This window comes from Ambystoma mexicanum, chromosome 2q, assembly GCF_040938575.1.
Source record: "Ambystoma mexicanum isolate Mex_15411 chromosome 2q, UKY_AmexF1_1, whole genome shotgun sequence".
Classification (NCBI taxonomy): domain Eukaryota; kingdom Metazoa; phylum Chordata; class Amphibia; order Caudata; family Ambystomatidae; genus Ambystoma; species Ambystoma mexicanum.
The window spans coordinates 1,384,351,794-1,384,372,034 of record NC_090924.1 but is presented as its reverse complement, the minus strand read 5'-3'; the positions used below and the strand labels follow the sequence as shown (position 1 = coordinate 1,384,372,034).

The following is a 20,241-nucleotide window of genomic DNA, read 5'->3' as shown; positions in this document are numbered from 1 at the left end:
TGTGCCTGTGGAGGCTATGGGATTGCTCAATAAGGTTTCTGGGTGTGGTTTGTATCTACAGACTGTGGTACATGGTGTATTTGTTGACAGAAATGCAGAAGGTGCGGTTATGGCTGCGTGTTTCTGGAGCCACAGCGTACGTTTTTTGGGGGAGTTCTAACTACATTGATTGAAAGTGAATGGACAACACTGTGCAGTGGTTGCTCATTTTGCAGTGTATCATGTGGATGTGTACTGCTATGGAGTACCTAAAATGAAGTGACTTATTTTGGTTTATCTTTGTGAGACATTGGTGAGGCACGATGATGTCGACATTACTGTTCTTCATTGTGGAGGGGAAATTACAGAACATATTACACGATATTCAGTGCCGTTTGCGATGAAGGAGGCACTTGCCCACGTCATGCATCTGTTTCCAATCTCCTGCATGATTGTTTATCACATTACGCAGAGACAGATGTGGCTGCGTTATTTTTCATTTCCTCTGGCAATGCAGAAAACGTGGTACATTGTGCAGAAGTCTATTTCTGCCTTTTTACGACATGTGCCAATGTCGCACTTCCCAAATTGGGAATATGCTGTTTCACAGCACAAAGAGATTTCCCAGGAAATAGCATTTCTCTTACTATTCCTGCTCTTCCGTTTTCTGCACACACTATCCAAAATGCCTTGCTGCCCTTCTTGGAAGTACAGGAAGAATTTTTGTACTAGGTTTTGCGCACTTAAACTCTCCGAAACACACTGCAACACGTAAAAACACCTCTTTTTACAGCAAGCCCTTTCTACCCGATTCCACTAGACTGTTTTCCACAGTGCCACGCCTCTCTTTATTTAGCGTACATTCTGTGCAGCGTATACGATGCGATGCATCCGTCCATTGCCAATTCCATTGGTGAACTCTGAACGGAGCTTTCTTTACTTACTTTTTCTCCTTTTCCAGTTGATTTCTATTTATTTTGGTCTTGTAACACACGACACAGAAGGAACGGAAGGTAAGGGCCGGTACGGAAGGGCCAGCACTTAAAGGGATTACATAGGGGACGTGCACATAGAGGTGAATGTTGTGTGGCCCTCACTTCAATAGGCGGCAGACATTGTCATGCTCCCGGACCGACCCTTCCCAAGCACTTCCAAGTACCTTCCCTCTTTACAGTAGCGCCTCGCAGTACAAGTAAAATACAATACCCTTAGCCCGGTAGGGGGCTGTAGCGCTGCATACAGTCTGCAAGGATGTTGTAAAGATCTGCTGCCCTACAGGAGTGTCCCTGTTGTTGTCCGCAGCAGATGTGGAGAATGCTGTACATGTAATTACCCTACTGCATTGTTGTAAGGGCAGTACCCTGCCCATTGGTCACATGTGCTTCGATTTCAGTTCTTGTCACATGCAGTACGGACAATTCATGGTACATCATTAGCCATTGGACCAACATTCACTGAGATGAATACATTCTGAAATACAAGAATGCTTACAACAACGAGAAACGCAGCTTCATTACGTGGAGCAGGAAGATTATTATTCTTTGAGACCCATGCGCCTACACTACTTTTCAAACCACCACTGGTATTCTTTGGGCCCCAAAGAATCTGCTGTTTCCTTACTTCTCTTTACATGCATTACTATATGAGTGTCCAAGCCGCACCAGCTTTGCCATTTGCAGACTCACTACGAACTGTGACACCAGCAGTGAAATGTTTCCTCCAACTCTACGAGCCGCAGGCAAACCCTTGACACTTTCTGCCACAGTGCTCTGTGCAGAGACGGTGTGTCTGTTTCATGTGTCATGGAAAGGCAAGCAGCACATCAATCAAAGTAATGGGACATTTAACATGCCGACCGTACACTGAGGGTTGCTGTTCCTTGTTTTTTCAGTGGTCCTCATACAGGCAGGCGTGCTGCAGTCATAAATTTGTAGGTTTGCACAGCAACCCACATACTCACCAGGACTACTTAAAATGCAGTAGCCTACTGTATGAATCCATAGGGCTGTCGACTGGGGCGGTGTTACCAGCACACAGAGGCGCATAGCTCCCACAACTAATTAAAAGTGCATTAGAAGATGCGTCCATACGACCAATACCGGATTCCTACGGATACCTACCTTGTGATTACACATACACCGGCCAGGTGCAGTCTCCCCACAAAACTCCATATTGCTTACCTGCACTGATCTCGGGCAGTAATGTGCTGCACAAACTCACCATGCAATGTTAACACAAAAGAAAACCCACTCACACACTCACCAACACTTAACATGTACACCTTCAATTTGTAAGATACACACAACACTATTAGGAAAGGGAAGGAGTGGCAACAATTGATACATACACAGGGGATTTTGGGCTTGCAACAGGTTTGTCATGAGGGCACCCAAGTAATCCGTGACAAAACGTTGTTAACTGGACGTTATGGGTGAGTTGTGGTACCAAAAACCTATCACCTTTACAGAAAACACTATGCTAATGTAACGTTCCAGTTACAGTGGACTACTGAAAACCTATCAAATTCAGTAACAAAAAACATTGTTAAAGGGACATTGCAGTAAAGTTGTGCTATTAAAAATCTATCACCTTTGCTGAAAACACTATGCTGAAGCAACGTTCCGGTTACAGTGCCCTACTAAAAACTTATGAAATTCACTATCAAAAAACATTGTTAAAGAGACATTATGGTTAAGGTGCGCTACTCAAAACATATCCCCTTTACTCCAAAAAGTATGCTAGATGAAAGTTCTGGTTACAGTGCCTTACTAAAAACCTATGAAATTCACTGACAAAAAACGTTGTTAAAGAGACGTTATGGTTAAGTTGCGCTACTAAAAAGCTATCCCCTTTACTAACATAACTATGCTAAAGGAACATTATGGATAAAGTGCCCTACTAAAAACCTATGAAATTCACTGACAAAAAATGTTGTTAAAGGAATGTTATGGTTAAGTTGCCGTAAGACAAACCTACCAAATTCAATGCAGCAACTATTTCAAAGGGACATTTCAGTTACTTTGCACTAATAACAACCTATCCATATTATGGTTAAAAGTAAAACCGAAAACCCCCAGAAATTCACAAGTTATGGTAAGCTAAGAAACCATTACTCACGCCACCACTGTGCACTGCTAAGACTAACATCCATGACATCAAATATGACATCACAAATGTCTTCCCTGCCTTGGAGCTTTGGACAGTTACCAGGCCAAGTAGACCTATTCAAGGTAGTAGAAACGACACTGAAGGTGCTGTATGTTCCCAATAAGTTGCCATCTCCGATCTCTCCAAGACATTCTGCTTTGAACCTGCATTTCATATGTTTCTTCGTTTCTGTGCTTCGATGGAAATGGTCTCTGTCTGCTTCAAATGAATAGACTCTGTTTTGAAGATTCTGGTCACCAGTTTAGGGACCACGAAATGGAGCTCTCCTGTTTGTAATTATGAGGATTTTTGACTGTTTCCCTTGCAGGTGTCCTATCTCCTCTGTTAACTGGAAATGTTCCTTCCCTACTTGTCCTTGGCGAGACTGCATGGTGTCTGCGCTGGAAGCTGTGTTTGCATGCTTCAGTAGAATCAGTCTGTCAGCCTTTCCTGTATTCTGAAGTTCATCTTACTTTTCACATTCACTCCAATGTACCTATAGCTTCCCTCTTTAGTCACGTGGCCATCCATGTTAGTTGCAATAAAGCATAGGCTAACCGTTCATATGTATTCTTAGGTGTCTTGCAGTTTTCGCATTGCAAAAGGGTATACGTATGTCAGTCCTCTAACTATGTGAGTAATAAGCATTTGCTTTGTGTCTATCAGCAATAAACTAAAGTCTTTGTGTAGCTTCGTTCAGGGATGCCTGTGTACTTCATGTCTAACGTGTCTATATTATGATGTCCACCATGACGCCATCGGCATTCTTCCCCAATACATCAACAATGGTGAGGAGAGACCCAGAAGAGGGGTATATTGCTTGTTTCTCTGTCGCCAGGCTGAGAGTGGAATTGGTGTAAGGAGGGCCAAGTTTGGGTCTCTCTCTCTCTCTCTTCACCCCATTTAATGATATCTCCTGTCCACTCCTTAACCCACACCCTCAACTTTGGATCACCACACCCTTCTAACTACTGAAGCAACCGCAGCATGCTTATACTGCTGGCGTAAATGTTGATCTCCCTGTCCCCTGACAGCCTACACAAACTCCCTACTAGCCCTTATCACCACTCTTGACTCATTTCCTCTTATTACACTCTTCAGATTTCCTGATAACCTCACAAACATTTCATGACCCTCCAGGCCACAATGACCAAATTAAAAACCATACTATAACTTTCCGTTTTCTGATGATGACTTTGCTTCTATTGTCTCCTTCAAATTCACCAAAATGTAGAACACCCTGTCCACCCTTCCATATCTCCCATGAGAGGGTTCTTTTTAATTGCATATTGAACTATCTCAGGTTGGACTATGCAATATCAGTGACTCCTTGGATGATGGTCGAAACATTCCACCAAGACTTCTAGCATTTAAGCATCCAACTTCATAACTACTGCCCTCCTGTCTCACCTCTTCTACAGCTTCATTCCACAGGACTTCTTTTCTGCTTTGTATATGGCAGATCGTTCCTCCCTTCTGCAGACGTGTACCTCCATCACTTTCAAGGACACCTCACTTGGATGGGTGACCTCCTGTGTCTCTGACCACTCCTACTCTATCACCTAGAGTTCCAACATCTCTCAACCCAGGCCTCCCAGTTGGCATTCCCCAAGGATCAGTCCTAGAACCAATCATCTGGACCCTCTACATCTCTTTTCTAGGTAATGTAATTTGGCTTTAATTATCACTTTTTTGCAGGCGATACCCAGTCCTTCTTCTCCATCCCCTCCTCTCCCCCCTGTTTGCTCAGAAAGGAAAACGTGTTGCTTAAAGGCCACGCACAACTGGATGGCTCAATGCTTCCTCATGCTCAACTCCAAATGGACGGATGTCATTTTTAACCCAGTAGCCAACCCTACTCTCCCTTCTCCCTGACCTCTTCTTCCCCTCATCCAGGGGTCAAAACCTTGGGGTTTCTTTCAACAGCAGTCTGAAATTCTTTCAAGTCATGATAGTCACCCAAAAACCTTAACAATAGAAAAATGCAGCACCTCATACACCACTCAACCAATACCCCAATCTCTACTCTAGAGCGCAGCAAAGGATACTACTGCATGAGCCTACTAATTTAAGTTTAACGTATTCATCCTTTGCAACCTCCCCCACATCTTCACACCGACACCACACGGATGCAAAATCACTTTCTCTCTTTAAGTTCTTAGTCGTCATCTTTAAATCTATATAGGCCTTCCCCCTTACTACCTCGCTGACTGCATTTCTCTGTACTCTCTCACTTTCACTCTTCGGGCCTTGTCTCTCTGCAATGTACATGTCCTCAGAAACCTCTGCATCCTTACCACATGTTTCTCCTTATCTCTCCTTGTCACACTCTGCTGGAATGCTCTCTCTCTAACCCATCAAATCCTTCTTTTCAGATGAAATGATCAAAACGAGCTTAAAGTCCACCTGTTAGCATTAAACGAGCCTCACCATCACCCACCTTACTATCTCAATTTACGCGTAAACCATCTCCCTTGCTTTCAACTCTGACACTGCTTTGTTAATTAAAACCCAACCCCTGTATTGTTGGAATATTTATCTTATATCTTATATCCCCTTGCCTGGGTTCCTGGACTATGTCCCCTATTTCCTCTTCATTGCCCACTCTACCCCATCTGGCAAAGCAATATGTAATGGCATCCTACCAATGGGGCTGCCTCGACCCTTTTTAAGTGAAAGTTAATTCCTGTTCGATATGACATCCTTGTTATCAATCCATGAAAATAAATGCAAATACAATACAACAGTCAATGGCACTGCAAGGGATGTGTGCCACCTGTGATAACTGGGTGTACGTTTCTGTGACCGTTTTCTGATCAAATGAAAACAATACCAGGAGCTAAAGGTTCAGCACACACAATCTGAGTGCCAGCTGCAGCAGACAGTATTAGCCTATTACTGTATACAACTGTTGAGTAGGTCCCATTTGGTCAGAGCCAACTGCCACCCACCAACCACAGTCCAATCTTCCTGTACCCACTACCTTATAAGAACTGTGACACCCAGGATTCACGTCCCAATTCTCTGTACAAACCAGGGAAGAATTGGGCTATTGATTGAAAAACTGGGATATAAATCCTGTCCATCTGTGGGGACAGTCTAGACTTTCCTCCCAGACTGCCCAATAAGTGGTCTGTTGTACTTGTAAACTTACACTTATAGAAAGAATATGCCTGTTAAGGATGTTCATATGAACAGTAGAAAGGGGCTTAGCCAACATGAAATTGTCTTCTTTACAGTGGCAATTCCGGCATTTTTGGGCAAAGCTCAAATAAGTGTGTTGTCCGAAGCAATACTTGCATTAATTCACACAAGCAATCGGAGTGTATCTTTACAGTGGTTATAATCATGGAAAATGGCATTGCTAGCATTGAAGTTTCTTCTTACATTAGCAATACGGGCATTATTGTGGAAAGCTGACATACGTGCCCTTACAGTTGCAAAATTAGCACAACCATTGTGAAACATATTCCAATAGTGGAAATATTGGCATATAGTGTCACAGCCAGCATGAAACATGTTCTTACATGGCAATACTGGCAAGATTGGACACAGCAAAAATGAGTCCCTACTTCCAGCAGTCTGTCTAGAACTATATTGCACAACCATCATGAGTGAGTTTTTACAGTGGCAATACTGGTTTATATTGGCACTGCCAGCATGTAAATGGTTTCTTACACTGGAATAATACTGGCATACATTGTGGACATATGCATGATGACATGTGCTTTACAGTAGCAATGCTGGCATATATTGTAGGAAAAGGCATCATGAAAATGGCTTGACGCATGCTTGAGCGTACCTTTGGTGACTAGCCATCTACGGGATTTCAATGGTGTCCGGTCAAATGTTCGAATGCATTTGATCGAATGACCAAATGCTCGAGTCAATTTGACCGAAAACAAAAAAGTTGATTTTTGTTTAAAAAAGTATATCTTTTTTTTGCTCTAGTATAGATAAATAAAGGTGTTTTAACACCAACAACGGGTGTTTGGGGGGGAACCCCCCCCCAAAAAAAAAAATATTCGACCCTTCAAACTTTTATTCGGTCAAATTGATTCGAGCATATTGTCATTCGATCAAATGCATTCGAGCATTTGACCTATAACCAATTTCAATGCGTTACCCTGCAGAACCAATTGTAAATTGTATGGCTTTGTAACCAAATTTCACAACTGTGTGTTGTAAATGTGCAATATTTACTTAAAAATATAATATTATTTCCATTTTTAAACATGCCTCAAGGAGAACACAACCTCTATCCAAATACCACTTGGTGGTTTGGGGAACCCTCAATAGGATTGGTTGCCCGCATGCATTAGAGAGACACACAGTTGCATTAATTGATTAAATGTTTTGGAATGCAGTTATTAACATTGGTTTTAATGTATGTAACCCAAAGCTGCCATACTGCTTCTGTTTGTACATGATGCTTTCAATCTCCTAGGTTCTTGACTGATAGCAAACTGCTCTCATCCCTGGATGCTTAATCCAGCCCTGGACATAGAATGTTTGAGTCAAAACCTGTTTCAATGATTGATAGAAGATGGGTACATGTGTTCAAGCTTTAAAAGAAACATGCCTTTTTGTCCATCAACATTCATAAAAAGTTGGAAACTTTCATTTCCTAAATGTTTGGTAAATGACCAATCAATATAATTCATGGCATGCACATTACCTCTGGCTTTCCTGAGAGATTGGTCACTGCTGACATAGTTCAAAGTTACAAGATATTATTTGCAAATGAATAAACATATTTAAATTGAATAGAGGTTTGCTTATATTATTGTAGAGACAGAGACAATCTCTGGGAATGCTGGAACGAATATATTAATAATGTAATTTTAAATCATCCAACACAATTGTGCATAATTGAGGATTTTGCAATCCATGCAATTGTAGATATAATGGATATGTGTTATTCGTTTGTTGCAATTGAAGGATACCTTGCTAGTAATGATGTGACATACATGTCCTGTCAGCTTTTAATATTAAATGTGGTGAGCACTGCAGCACAATTCCTGATGTATCATTAGAAGGTGTTTGTGAATGTGACATATTGTTAACATTTTCATAACTAAGCGCTGTGGGAAACAATTGCACACGTACAGCTTCTTGATATCATTTTGCTGTTTTGTGTACTCATGAAGTATGCAGAAAAGCACGTTTCTGTAGCAACCATACCGGAAAATAAATAAAAACATCCTCGCTCTCTGCTGATTAATTTCCACAACATTATTGTGTTGCAGAACATCACAGAAATTCAAGAAGTGTCATAACTTCCCAAAAAAAGGTATCCACAACAAACACCAATCTGAACTGTCTGTCTATTCCAGAAATGTCATACGTTTCTTGAAATGCTCAAAGGTTTGGTAACAAGGTTGTAAAACTAGATACAAGCAAAAGTTACTCGGCCAAATAGAAGATGCTTGAACATTATTTCTATATTCTATGGCTTACATTATATTTTTTAATAGAGGCTTAAGATATTTTAAACTTGTAACTGTTGAACCAGAAGACATATGTTTAATATTCTGCAACCACTCATGTGTATTAAAATGATATCCATGTACAGGGGTTTGCAACTTTCGCCTCTGCAGATGTGTTAGACTACAACTTCCATGATCACTCACCTTTCACACTACTGGCTAAATATTGCGAGAGTGGTAGCCCAACGTTTTTGGAGAGGTAAAGGTTGTAGACCCTTACATTAAGACCTACCAAGCCATGCTGGGTCTTGCCCCTCTACCATCACAACCATGGTGCCACTCAAGGAGCTGCAGTGGGTCTTACTCTAAGGTGTTGCTCTCAAGGGTACGGAGCCGTAGGAAGCCTTGCTTCTCCAGCACTCTGTCCTTTAATGAGCAACAGTGTGGGGTGCGGTGGTTCCTCCATGGTCTCACAATGCCACTTTGTAACTTACAGATGTTGCCAATAGATGTTTTGGGCCCGAACAAAACTTCACCATTAAACACAAGACATACACCTTGTTAACTTGGAAAACCGAGCCCACTGTCAAACATATTTTATTCTTTCAGCATCTTACACTAGTGAGAGAGTGAGTTCACTTTATTTCATGTACCATTTGCCCTTTAGTAAGTTGGCACAGAGACTTAGAGAAGAGACAGAGATGCCAAGTAAAAGAGACATATACAAAGATGTTGAGAGGCAGGAAGAGAGAACGCAAGAAAGAGAAAGAAGGTAAGAAAAAGATAGACAAAAATATAACCGGAACATGGAACAAGTGGCAATCGGCCAATGGGTGAAAGGCAAATGTGGTCCGGCCTGGACCAGTTTGATGCACATGGGCTGATAATGTTTACATATTCTAAATTCTGAATTCCAAACTTAGCCAAAAAGTTTACTAAGGCTCCACTTACAGGTTTTATCTCAAAAGTTACTGATTGCAGGTTGTGATATGCAAATGGTTTCTATGTTGGAGTTATTTTTTTTAATTAGTTTTTTGCCAATTTCTTTCCCTGAAAAAAACTCATCGAAAATGTCTCCTATTATTTATTCCCTATTTTTCACCTCCTTACTGCTTATATCCGCTTACCCACCCCCTATATATATTTTTGATGAGTTTTTCCGTTGAAATGTTTCAGTAAAAAACAAATTACTCATGTACTGGCGATGTAACAGCGTTGTACCCTGCGAATGCGGGGGAACTTTGGTTATTTTCATGGCCGGTCCTATCTCCTGCCCAAGTGTGAAGCTCCAGTAGCGTAGACATGGTTGGAGACAGAGGAACAAGGTGAGAAATCTTGAGGGAGAATTCACCAGTCATTGGGGCATAGAGAGAAAGAAAGTTCAAGTGTGGAAGAAGGAGATTAATAGATGATCAGAGACAGGAGAAAATAATTGACCAGAAGAGCTCAAGAAAGACCACCAGAGGACCTAGGATCTCCAGTGATTAAAAAGAAACGGAAAGTTATTGAAAGAGAAACACACAAACAAGACAAGACCACATTCATGCTTCCAATGATATCAACTTTTAGATCATTGGTCAGATCAACGCACAGCCGACACTGACTTGACAAAAGGACAGAGAGGGCAACCATTCACAGTGTTTCTTTCCATGTCTTTAATCTACAGAATAAAGTATTGTATGTACAATAGAACTTTTTAATGCCCTTGACATAGGTATGCTTGCTCCATAAAGCAGGAAACACATTTGCGAGGAAGGTGATGTTTGTGCCAAAACAGCACAGTCACAAACATGATGATGGCCATATATCGCTGCAGGGAGACAAAGCGGGAAGTCCATTTGAAACTTATCCAGCTCAAGGAATGCTCTTGACGAGAGAAAACATAAGCCTCCTTCTCCAAAATGGCGGCTCCTTCGCCTCTTCCCGCACCACTCTCTTAAAATTTGTTCAAAGTGTTATCAAAAAAAGTCCCGGCTCTTCGTATCTCTTAAACTATAAATAAACACTGCATAGTCCAAGGTTCTTCAAAAATTATTGCAGTACCACGATCTCCGCGTGGAGATCAATAGGGGGCAAAGAGAACCGGTGTGTGGGTGGTCCTGATGGGCCCCGGAGCGGGTCGTAAGAGGGTCGGCTGGAGTGTGGTGCTTTGGAACAGGGTGGGGGCTGGGCCCGTTCGGAAACTGAACGGAGAGTTGGCAGCCATGGAGGCGGCGGCGGCAGCAGCAGCAGCAGCTAGTGGACTTTGTACAATCCGTGGTGCCAATGGCTTTAAGTGTTCTTTTGAAAAGGCTAATTTAATCTGTAAAAAGAAGAAAGAAGGACAGTAAATTAGACACCTGTATTTTGTCTCAGTCAGTCAGCTCCATATTACTGCTTTAGAATCATATTGTCTGATAGCCACCTGGTAGTCATATGAAAGTTGCACACCTGTACTGTCCCCGCCACCTCTTGACATCCCCAAAACATGCTCTCTCCAACGATTCAGACACATGCTTCCATATGATGAGGCAATTTTGTATTCTCTTCCTGCCACCATCACACTCCCTACTGCTCAATTATTGAGCACAGTGAACTCGCCTAATTTCTAATTTCGCCCCTAAAGAAATCAAATCCAATATTGTTCACTGAGTGGATAGAAGACTAAATGGTGTAAAAACTGGTATATTATATTAGGGCTCTGCCACTCCACATGTGCTTCTCTTCTACTGACCTCCCTCCTTGGCCGCTCCTCCACCCTTGCCATCTACTGCAATGGTCTTTGGTAGCATGTTGTCTTTCTCTACCCAACCCAAGCAATCACCTGGAAATCCCACTTTCACTGGCATGCCCTGAAGCTGGTTCCTGCCACTCTTGAACCTCTTGAAGAGGTCTGGTGTCAACTGATGAAGTGATATCTAGGGTGCAATATTGCAAGAGCCACTTCCTGGGGCTCCACGAATGCCTCATACACAATGTCCAGATCATCCAGAAGAAGATCATCCAGCTGCCAAGCTGACCCGGCGGCTGAATCCTCGGCACCGCATCGCTCCAGCAATGATGCACCCACTGCCAGCCTCACCCATCTTGTATCAGCTCAAGACTTATTGAGAAACAGGGAGAACAGTAAAAATGAGGTATGCCAATGGGCAAAGGTGCGCGAGCAAAACAAGGATGAGCAAGATAAATTTACAAATACAGACAACACTAGCTGCTGCAAAAAGTGGAACTGGTAGGGTCCTCAGACCTACGGCAAGAAAGCACACGTTAACAGTGAAGGGTTTAGTTCCACTTAGTCCATTGCGCTGCTAGATCCAAAAGAGTTATTACAACATGCGCCAAATGTGTTTCAACACTGACATGAGTCAATTATCAAACTGAAATATGGGTAGTAGTAGCAGGAATATTATATTTAAGTCCTTCAGTTAGGAATGCCAGAGAGGTCTGCCAACACGTGTTTCGACCTTCAATGGTCTTTCTCAAGGCAAGACGCTGTGTTATGCATTCAAACAGATAATGCAAACCAAAATCCAAATGTGCACAGCATTTTCAATACAACATAAATCAAGGACCCCCAAGATGCATTGAGTGTAGTCGTTGTGCATGAAATGGTCAAGGGCATAGATAATGGGAAAACATCCAACACATTATTGAGACCAATTTAGGATTAATGCATTACCATGGCGTACAAGAGTAATTGTTCAATTCATGTCACCAATAGCAAAGCATCACATGTCCACCTTTTCAATGCCCAGACGCAGAACAAAAATATGCACAGAAGGGAAAATATACCAGAGACATCATTAGCCTCATTTAGAATTATCACAACCATTTGAATACAGATTATGAAAGAAAACTTCTGCACAGATTGGGCCGGATTTGGATGTACGAAGGTACCCACTGAACCATTGGCCAATCTCATGCAGGATCCAAATATAGTTATCAAAGAAGCGATAAAGGCGGTAATATTGTAGTACTCAACAAGTCAGATTATATTAACATGGCCAATGAACACTTGGCCACTGCAGGGTGCTAAAGACTTCTCACAGGGAATCCAACAAAACAAACAGTTTCCAACCTTTCCATTCTTATTCAAAGCTGGCTCTCAAGTGGTTTACTGACTGACAATGAGAAACACTTTCTTTTTCGACCCTGTCTGGTCATTCCGACCATGTACTTTCTTCCGAAAATTCAAAAACAATTTGTAGGACTACCACAGGTTAGACCTGTTATGAGTGGCCTAGGATGGGCCACGGAAGGCCTATCAACATACATAGATACTGCCATCAAGAGTATTGTTCCAACACTCCCAGCATATCTACGTGACACAACACACACCCTACAAATATTGCAAACCATACAGTGGTCTGACAGCTACCTATTGGCCAGTTTCGATGTCAATGCCTTATATACTTCAATACAGCACCACTTAGCACTTGACACCATAGATTTCACTTTCCGGAACCATTCCTCCTCTTACACTGAGCATGTTGCAATGATAAAAGATTTCTTAGCATTTACTTTAGACCATAACCAGTTCCTGTTCAATAGGCAATACTATCTGCAACCCATGGGTGTGGCCATGGGGGCTAAGTATGCTCCATCGTTGGCCAACCTCTTCATGGGCTACTTTGAATGTAATTACATCTACAAACCACACAAATTCACTAACAATATTGTTGAATGGAAAAGGTACATTGATGACATTTTGCTCATATGGAATGGCACTGCTGAATCTTGTTCAGAATTCTCAGAATATTTGAATGACACTCAATGCAGTTCAGAAATCAAGGCCGCTCTGTGTCCACTCTGAGTTGGCGCCACTCTTCCTACTTGAACACGCACAGGACATCTATTCGGCTTTCAGATCGGAGTTGTGAATGTGGTGTACCCCAGGGTCCTGCCCTTTTCACAGTCTTACTCAACACCTGCCTTTTCCCTTGGTTGCTTGAATTAATGTATCAGCCATCACTTTCTTTACACATGACAATGGTATAAAATGCTTAGACTTTATGTCCATTCAGATTCTACAGGTGACAATCAAACATGATGCCCCTCGATATGTCCTGTTGGAGATGGGTGAACTTGATTAAACTAAACACCAATAAAACAGCAGAGTGATTTGACTCAGAGAACCTCTGTTCTCACTAGGTTTGGCCATGAATGGTGAATGGATAACTGCTCCGGAGTCAACTCAAGTAGTTAGGGCCACTGACTTTCTTTTTACTATCCAAGTTCACTCAGCACCAACATTGGAACCATCTCAGCTCTATATGGCACATTTAGGCCACAGATCCTACTGTTGCATTTTTATGGGTGAGTAGACGGATCCCCAATTGACAATATGTTGCAGGCAGACCTGAATGAATTTGAGCAAAATTTGACCTATTCTTTTCCACTCACCAATAAACATTTCTCATTATACTGCAAAATCCCTCATTACACAAACAGGTTCATTGACAGAAAAAAAGAAGCAGTATTTGGAGGATTGTTTTTTCAGGCATAAGGTGCAGTCATTGACAGAATATTTGGAAGTGGGGCAACTTAAACTAATCCAACTCTGTGTTCCCACCACATGTGAAGCCAAATGACCAGATTTCACTTCACCTCATGGGGTCCTACATAGTCACCCAGTCTATCATGATATCTTCAGGGTCACCTCCAAGCAGATACATGCATATGGTGCGCTTACCCCGAGGGGAGTCGCTCCTCTCTGGATCTTGTTGTAGGGGCTGTACTTGGGTTTTGGAGGCTTCCCAGCAGCTCGGTCTTTGTGCCTTCGACTGCTGATGTGCTGCAATAACAAGAAAAGCAGGGAAATAAGTTACGCGCCTGCACTGTAGTGAGCACAGCAATGGTGGGAAACACATGTATGTCATTACAGATCTAACGTTGTACTTGTGCAATGACGAATCACACAAGATGCTTTGAAGTGAGCGAGCACAATGGACAGAGGGAAGAAAAGAGTTTTGGAGGAGATACGTGTGAGGAGGGCCGGACTTTGACATTTTTCTGAATCTGTGCAAGCTGGGATGAGGAAAAGCCTTGAGGGATGCCACATCTGATGTTGGTGAAGGAGGACATTAATGGGAATAACATTATTGTTTGGGATACGTTTGTCTGTCAAGATGTTATACCATTCAGAGCAGATCCTGAAGCTAAAGTTCCTATAGTAATTGGATATTAACAGCGTAAATTGCATCCCAGAGGTCAAGCAGAGCCAGGGTCCTATCAGGGTTTGCTCACCGAACCCGCAGTGCCTGGACATGTGATAACAACTTTCTTTGACAGCAATGCTGAGAGAACAGCGAGTGGTCAGAGTCCCTCCTTTATTTCAACACTGCTGGGCTTGCAGGGATTGCAGTTATGGGAGCACAGGGAGGCGGTTCATAGCTTCGGTAGAGCAGCAGATAAGGAGGAGGGGAGATACGAGGGGCTTGAGGGGAAAGGCGAGAAAGGAGAGGCAGGAAGCGGGGAAGCTATGGGCATGCAAGGGTTGAAAAAGAGGAGTATGGGGCCGCCAATAGAGAAACAGTGTGAAGGGAGGGGTGTGCAAGGGAGACATGGGATGAGTGTGTGAATACAAAAAGGAGAGTGGCATGGGGGCATAGCCACCCCCACCCCGCTAAGAGGAGAGGTTTTTAAGAGTGACATACACACACAGGGAGGCAAATGGGTGGGCAGGGTACAGAGAGGAGAGTTGGATTTCCCGGGATTGCCTGAATACATAATGAACCCATTGCTATAAACACCCACTACTATCTGAACGTCTTCCCATATGGATAATTGTTGGGCTCTGCACTTTTGATTGGTCACAGTCATTATTATTATTATTATTATTATTATTATTATTATTATTATTATTATTATTATTATTATTATTATCATCATCATTATTCTTATTATTATTATTATTACTCACACTAAGAAAAAGAATCTGTAAATTGCAGGACATATACACCAGTTTGCACAGCTGCAACAAGTATGTGAGGCTTTGGCTATTTCTGTATTCAGTTTCCAATGCCAAGTCTACTGAAAGTGTCCGCTTGTTGAAACGTGGGTTCCTGGTGCATCTGATAACTCGGATTCAGAACAGATTCTGTTCTGAAGCTGAGTTATCACATGCACAAGCATCCCAAGCTTCAACGAGCAGACTGATTTCCGAAGACTCAACAGCTCTGCTTCCGTGAGTATCATAGGCAATCCCCTGGGTCTGGAGGCAGGTTAGAGCTCAGGCAAGATCTGTCTTGCCAGAGCTCCACTCCGTCTTGTTTCCGGACCATTTCCTGCGTTGGTAATACTGAAGAGGAAGATTGAATTTCCCACAAAAACAGGCAACATGGTTTTAAAGGAGTTCGAAATCCAGGCAATTCAGCAGCGCCCCACTGATTTCACCGCAAAAGGGCAATGGTTAATTGCAATTGCATTGGACATCAAGGTGTGCAGCCCCCAGTGGTATCATGTGCAACAGGACACTGGAAAGGTTATAGGAAGGAGGTAGTAAGCAGCCCCAAAGATGTAGTGAGATATTAAGGACCTGGGATCTCTTGTTAAAAGCTACGTTAGTTTTCTTTTACTGGTGTAACCTAAATTAAACCCCCTGTACATCTGGGGACTATTCCGCACTGCAAATCTGGGAGTCAGAATGCATTCATGAGCACACAATTCCTTTTCGAATAGGACACCATCTGCGATTGAATGTGGATAGAACCACGTTCAGCCTAATATGAGGGATGCCGGATTGCCATGCACTACTCTTTGCATAAAGAAACCACCAAGGTCTAATTGGAAAATGTTACGGAAGTGAAATACTTTGAATGTACATGATTACAAGGAATGTATCAGTTTGTGATGCAGACAGAACCTATATAAAACAACGAGACTAAAAAATATGCAATATTAACATTCTGCGGTAACCTTGAGAATATAATGGTGAGCTTTGCCTTGAGGAAGCCCACCATTGGTAAAACATGTGCACATGCCCCATCAGATTAATGTAGGCATACTGGAGGATGATGTGTTAAATTACGAGGCATATTGGAGAATGGGAATATTGGAGAATGATGTGTTAAATATATATCTTATGATGTGTTAAAGAGCAATTCATTCAATTTTCCTGTTTCAAATCAATGTATTCTATTTGATAATATGAGCAAAAAATCTTCTTTCTTTCACCTAAATTCTGAAATATATGGATGATTCATTATACTAATCTGAGCGCAAATCACTTGTCTGATTTTAATCCTCTATAACTTTTGATAGGACTGCCTGTGAATAAACAGTCCATGTTAGGTGGCTGCAACTCTAATTTAACTAATTAGGTCTGTTTGACTATATTGGAAGAAAATCATCTGAGGGTTTGGTGCTGTGCTTATTATTCATCTTGCTTGTTGATCAACCATAGGAGATGCTGGTGTTGATGGAGAGGAAGGATATCACTGTAATCGATTGGCTACGGCTAGTGAGGGAGCCTGAGTACCGTCTAGGGGCTCTTTTACCAATACTGCAATGCATAGATCGGTGACTAGAAGTGTTTTCTGATTGACGCTAGCTATCGAGAGATCGGGAAAGATCAGGTGAACAGGACACTACACTGGCCCTGATTTCTAAGTACACTGTGCCTGGAGCAGGGCTTTTCTGATATTCATTCATTTCGATTACACACCAATGTCAGAAACCGGATAGTCATTACGTAGGCAGTAAGAGGAGTTTGTGATGTAATTCCGATTTTGTGATCTTCACAACCATATCGAGCTGGGACGTATCATTTCCCAGATACCCAAGGTTAACAAACTTGAACTTGATATTTTGGACACCTGTGCATGCGCAAAATACAGCTGAACCATTCTGGGGTATGCTTTTGGGAGCCAGACTAGGGCTCTATGAGCTATTTCATCAAACAGAAATAGATACTTCCAATGCCATTGTTTAATAAAATTCGGGAAGTTATGTACATTTAAAACCAGTTCACACAACTTGACCAAGTTGTTTGGCGCTGGGGAAACCCTTCCACAAACTGCTGCAGCTTCGGATAAGCTGCCAAAGTTAGGGGCACATAAAATCTACTACTGCCTCTCAACTCCATCCTAATAAATTGGAAGTTTACACTTGTTTTGTTTATTAATGTATTTGGTTACATTTTCACCTTTTACATATACAATTAAAAGACAATAAACAACTTAATTTACACACAATATTCTTTTTCTCTTCACATATAAAATCAAATCAAATCATGTTAGAGAAGAAGAATAAATCACAGATTATTATTCTCAGTACTCCCCTCAGCCAGCCATCCCAGTTGGGACTTATGCCCATCCGAATGGCAGAGATGAGAGCATAGATGTCAAATAGGGAGAGTCACTTGGGAGCATGAGTAGAACAATCATTCAATCACAGCACTCCCGCTCAAAAGTATGGGATGTATATTAAAACATCTTAGATTTGCAAAGGGAAGGTAATCCTCTAAAACATCAAGTTGAAGCCCTCCAACACACGCACCACTGCAATTGTGAGAAACTGGTTCTGTCCGGATATTAGCCGGTCCCAGAAAATACATGGAAGAAATCTTTGCAAATTAATACTGAATCTGTCAAATAAGCGGGATCTTAGATCCCAGGTTCCCCCACACTCGATAAGAAGATGCTTTAATGTCTGGTTCTCTGGAATATTACACATAGAACAGCAGAACTTGATTGAATCCCTCATTCCTCTTCTTGATAGCACATCTCCCGATTGTGCTATATTCAGTCTTAATCTGAGGAGTTTTTTCCTTATTTTACAGTCAGGGAATCTCACCAAGTATTTTGTGATTTGACCAAGTTTTGTTTTCCCCTTTCAGGAATTAGTTTGGATCCATCTTAGAACGCATGTTTTCACTGGTGAGAACCCAGTCCATTGTATCCAAGGCTTTCTTTGCCTTCAATAGGTTCTCAATCAAAGTCTGGAGGTCTGAGTCTTCTTTGATTAATGTCTCCTCCACCCACAACCCCATATTAGTCAGCATCTTAGAACTATTGGTTTCCTTGTGGTTTCTAATGTCCGCGTAGAGCGTACCCTCCTGCGCTGTCTTAATCAGGCGATTTAAGGAGGATAACTTCCAGTCAGCTTGGACCTTTAATTATCTTAATCCCAGTTCAAATCTGATACCGGGAGGCTTGTCGGAAGACCAATCACCTTCTTCAAGATTTGCCCCTCCCATCCTTGCCAGTTTGCCTGCCATAATGCCACTTTCACCTCTAATCCATACACAACCACTGGGATAATATATATTTTATAAAGGGAATGATAGAGAATTTACAATATTTAATTGATATTGTTTTCATTTGCGGGATAGGTTGGGAGATTGTTGACTGTATGTCTTGCCTACAATTCGCTGGCGAGGAGTAGATTTTACAACCCAGATAAACTAGATCCTCCACTTTTTCGATATTCTGCCCTCCTATCTCCCAATGAGAGTAAATGATCTTTTTTAGTCTGTGTCTAAAGACCAGAATCCTAGATTTAGCTGGATTCAATGAAAGGCTGTTCTCTCTTGCATAGCAGTCGAGTTTGTTCAACAGACGCTCTAGCCCTATTGCTGTACTATCCAGCAGGACCACATTGTCAGCGTAAGCCAGCCAATGTACTTTACTCCCATTGATCACCCGGCTGGCGAATGCTGCTGCTTGCAGATATTCCCCAGTGTCCGCCTGGTATAAATTAAAGAAGAGAGGGGCCCCCAGGCAACCCTGTCAGACCCCTCTTTCTACCTTAATGGCCTCAGATAACCACCCCTTATTATCCAAGCGGACTCTGACCATGGTGTTTTTGTGGAGTACCACTAACATCGAAAACAACCCTTCCGGCATGCCCAAAGCTATTCATTTTGACCAGAGTCAATTTCTGTTAACCTTGTCAAAGGCTTTAGAAAAATCCACCCAGGGACCGAAGAGCAGCTGACATCCCTTGCACCTGATTTTTCACTCAGAACATTTAATACCACTCCATTGAGTGCTGTGGACAGACCCCTTCTAAAGCCCGTTTGCAGTTTTGAAAGGATTTTGTTTCCCTCACCCAGTGTTCAATTTCACCCAATAGGATTCTCATAAAATTGTTACTTTCTATGTCCAGGAGGGGTATCGGTCAATAGTTTGCTGGTTCAGTCTGCTCACCTCCCCCTTGAACAACGGTATGATGACTGCCAATTTCCAGGAGATTGGGAATCTTTTGTTCCCCAAGATTTCTTTGAAAAGCCAACTTAACAATTTTGCCCAGGAGGAATGATTACTTCTCAAAACTTGATAAGTTAGCCTATTTTGCCCCGCTGCCTTAGAGGGGGACCCATTCACAATCATGTCCACTAAAGTTTGTTCATCGAAATCAAGAGTCCACTCTGAGTTTGCAACAGGAAAATTGGTTGACCCCTCTGGTTCTTCAAAGACCTTAGAGAGATGGTCCCTCCACCCTCCTTCGGAGACCAAATTACAAAGGTCGCTACTAGGGAAGTTTACACTTTAGACATTGGGCGGTTTGTTTTTATCATGTTGGAGTAATAATGAGCTTATTGTGAATCTCATTATATTTTATGACTCATATTTATGTCAACCAAACACAGAATTATTAAACATCAATAGAAGATTCAATGTTGTATATGTCTAAGAAAGTCAACATGAAATTACCAAATAGCTGAATTGCAACCAAATCTGTTCAAAAAAGCCATATTGATAAT

At 42.0% G+C, this 20,241-nt stretch overlaps 1 protein-coding gene across 3 annotated transcripts in view; it reads right to left on the bottom strand.

Moving 5' to 3' along the window:
* Positions 1–10,186: 10,186 nt before the first annotated feature.
* Positions 10,187–20,241, bottom strand: part of ZNF385D (zinc finger protein 385D) — a 694,135-nt gene continuing 684,080 nt past the window's right edge. For all 3 annotated transcript variants that reach the window (XM_069648866.1, XM_069648865.1, XM_069648868.1), the window contains 2 exons: positions 14,227–14,328; positions 10,187–10,857 (listed from right to left, as the gene is read on the bottom strand). In XM_069648866.1, the coding sequence (XP_069504967.1) occupies positions 10,618–10,857; positions 14,227–14,328 (342 nt within the window). In that variant the 3' untranslated portion in view covers positions 10,187–10,617. The remainder of the gene's footprint in view (positions 10,858–14,226; positions 14,329–20,241) is intronic.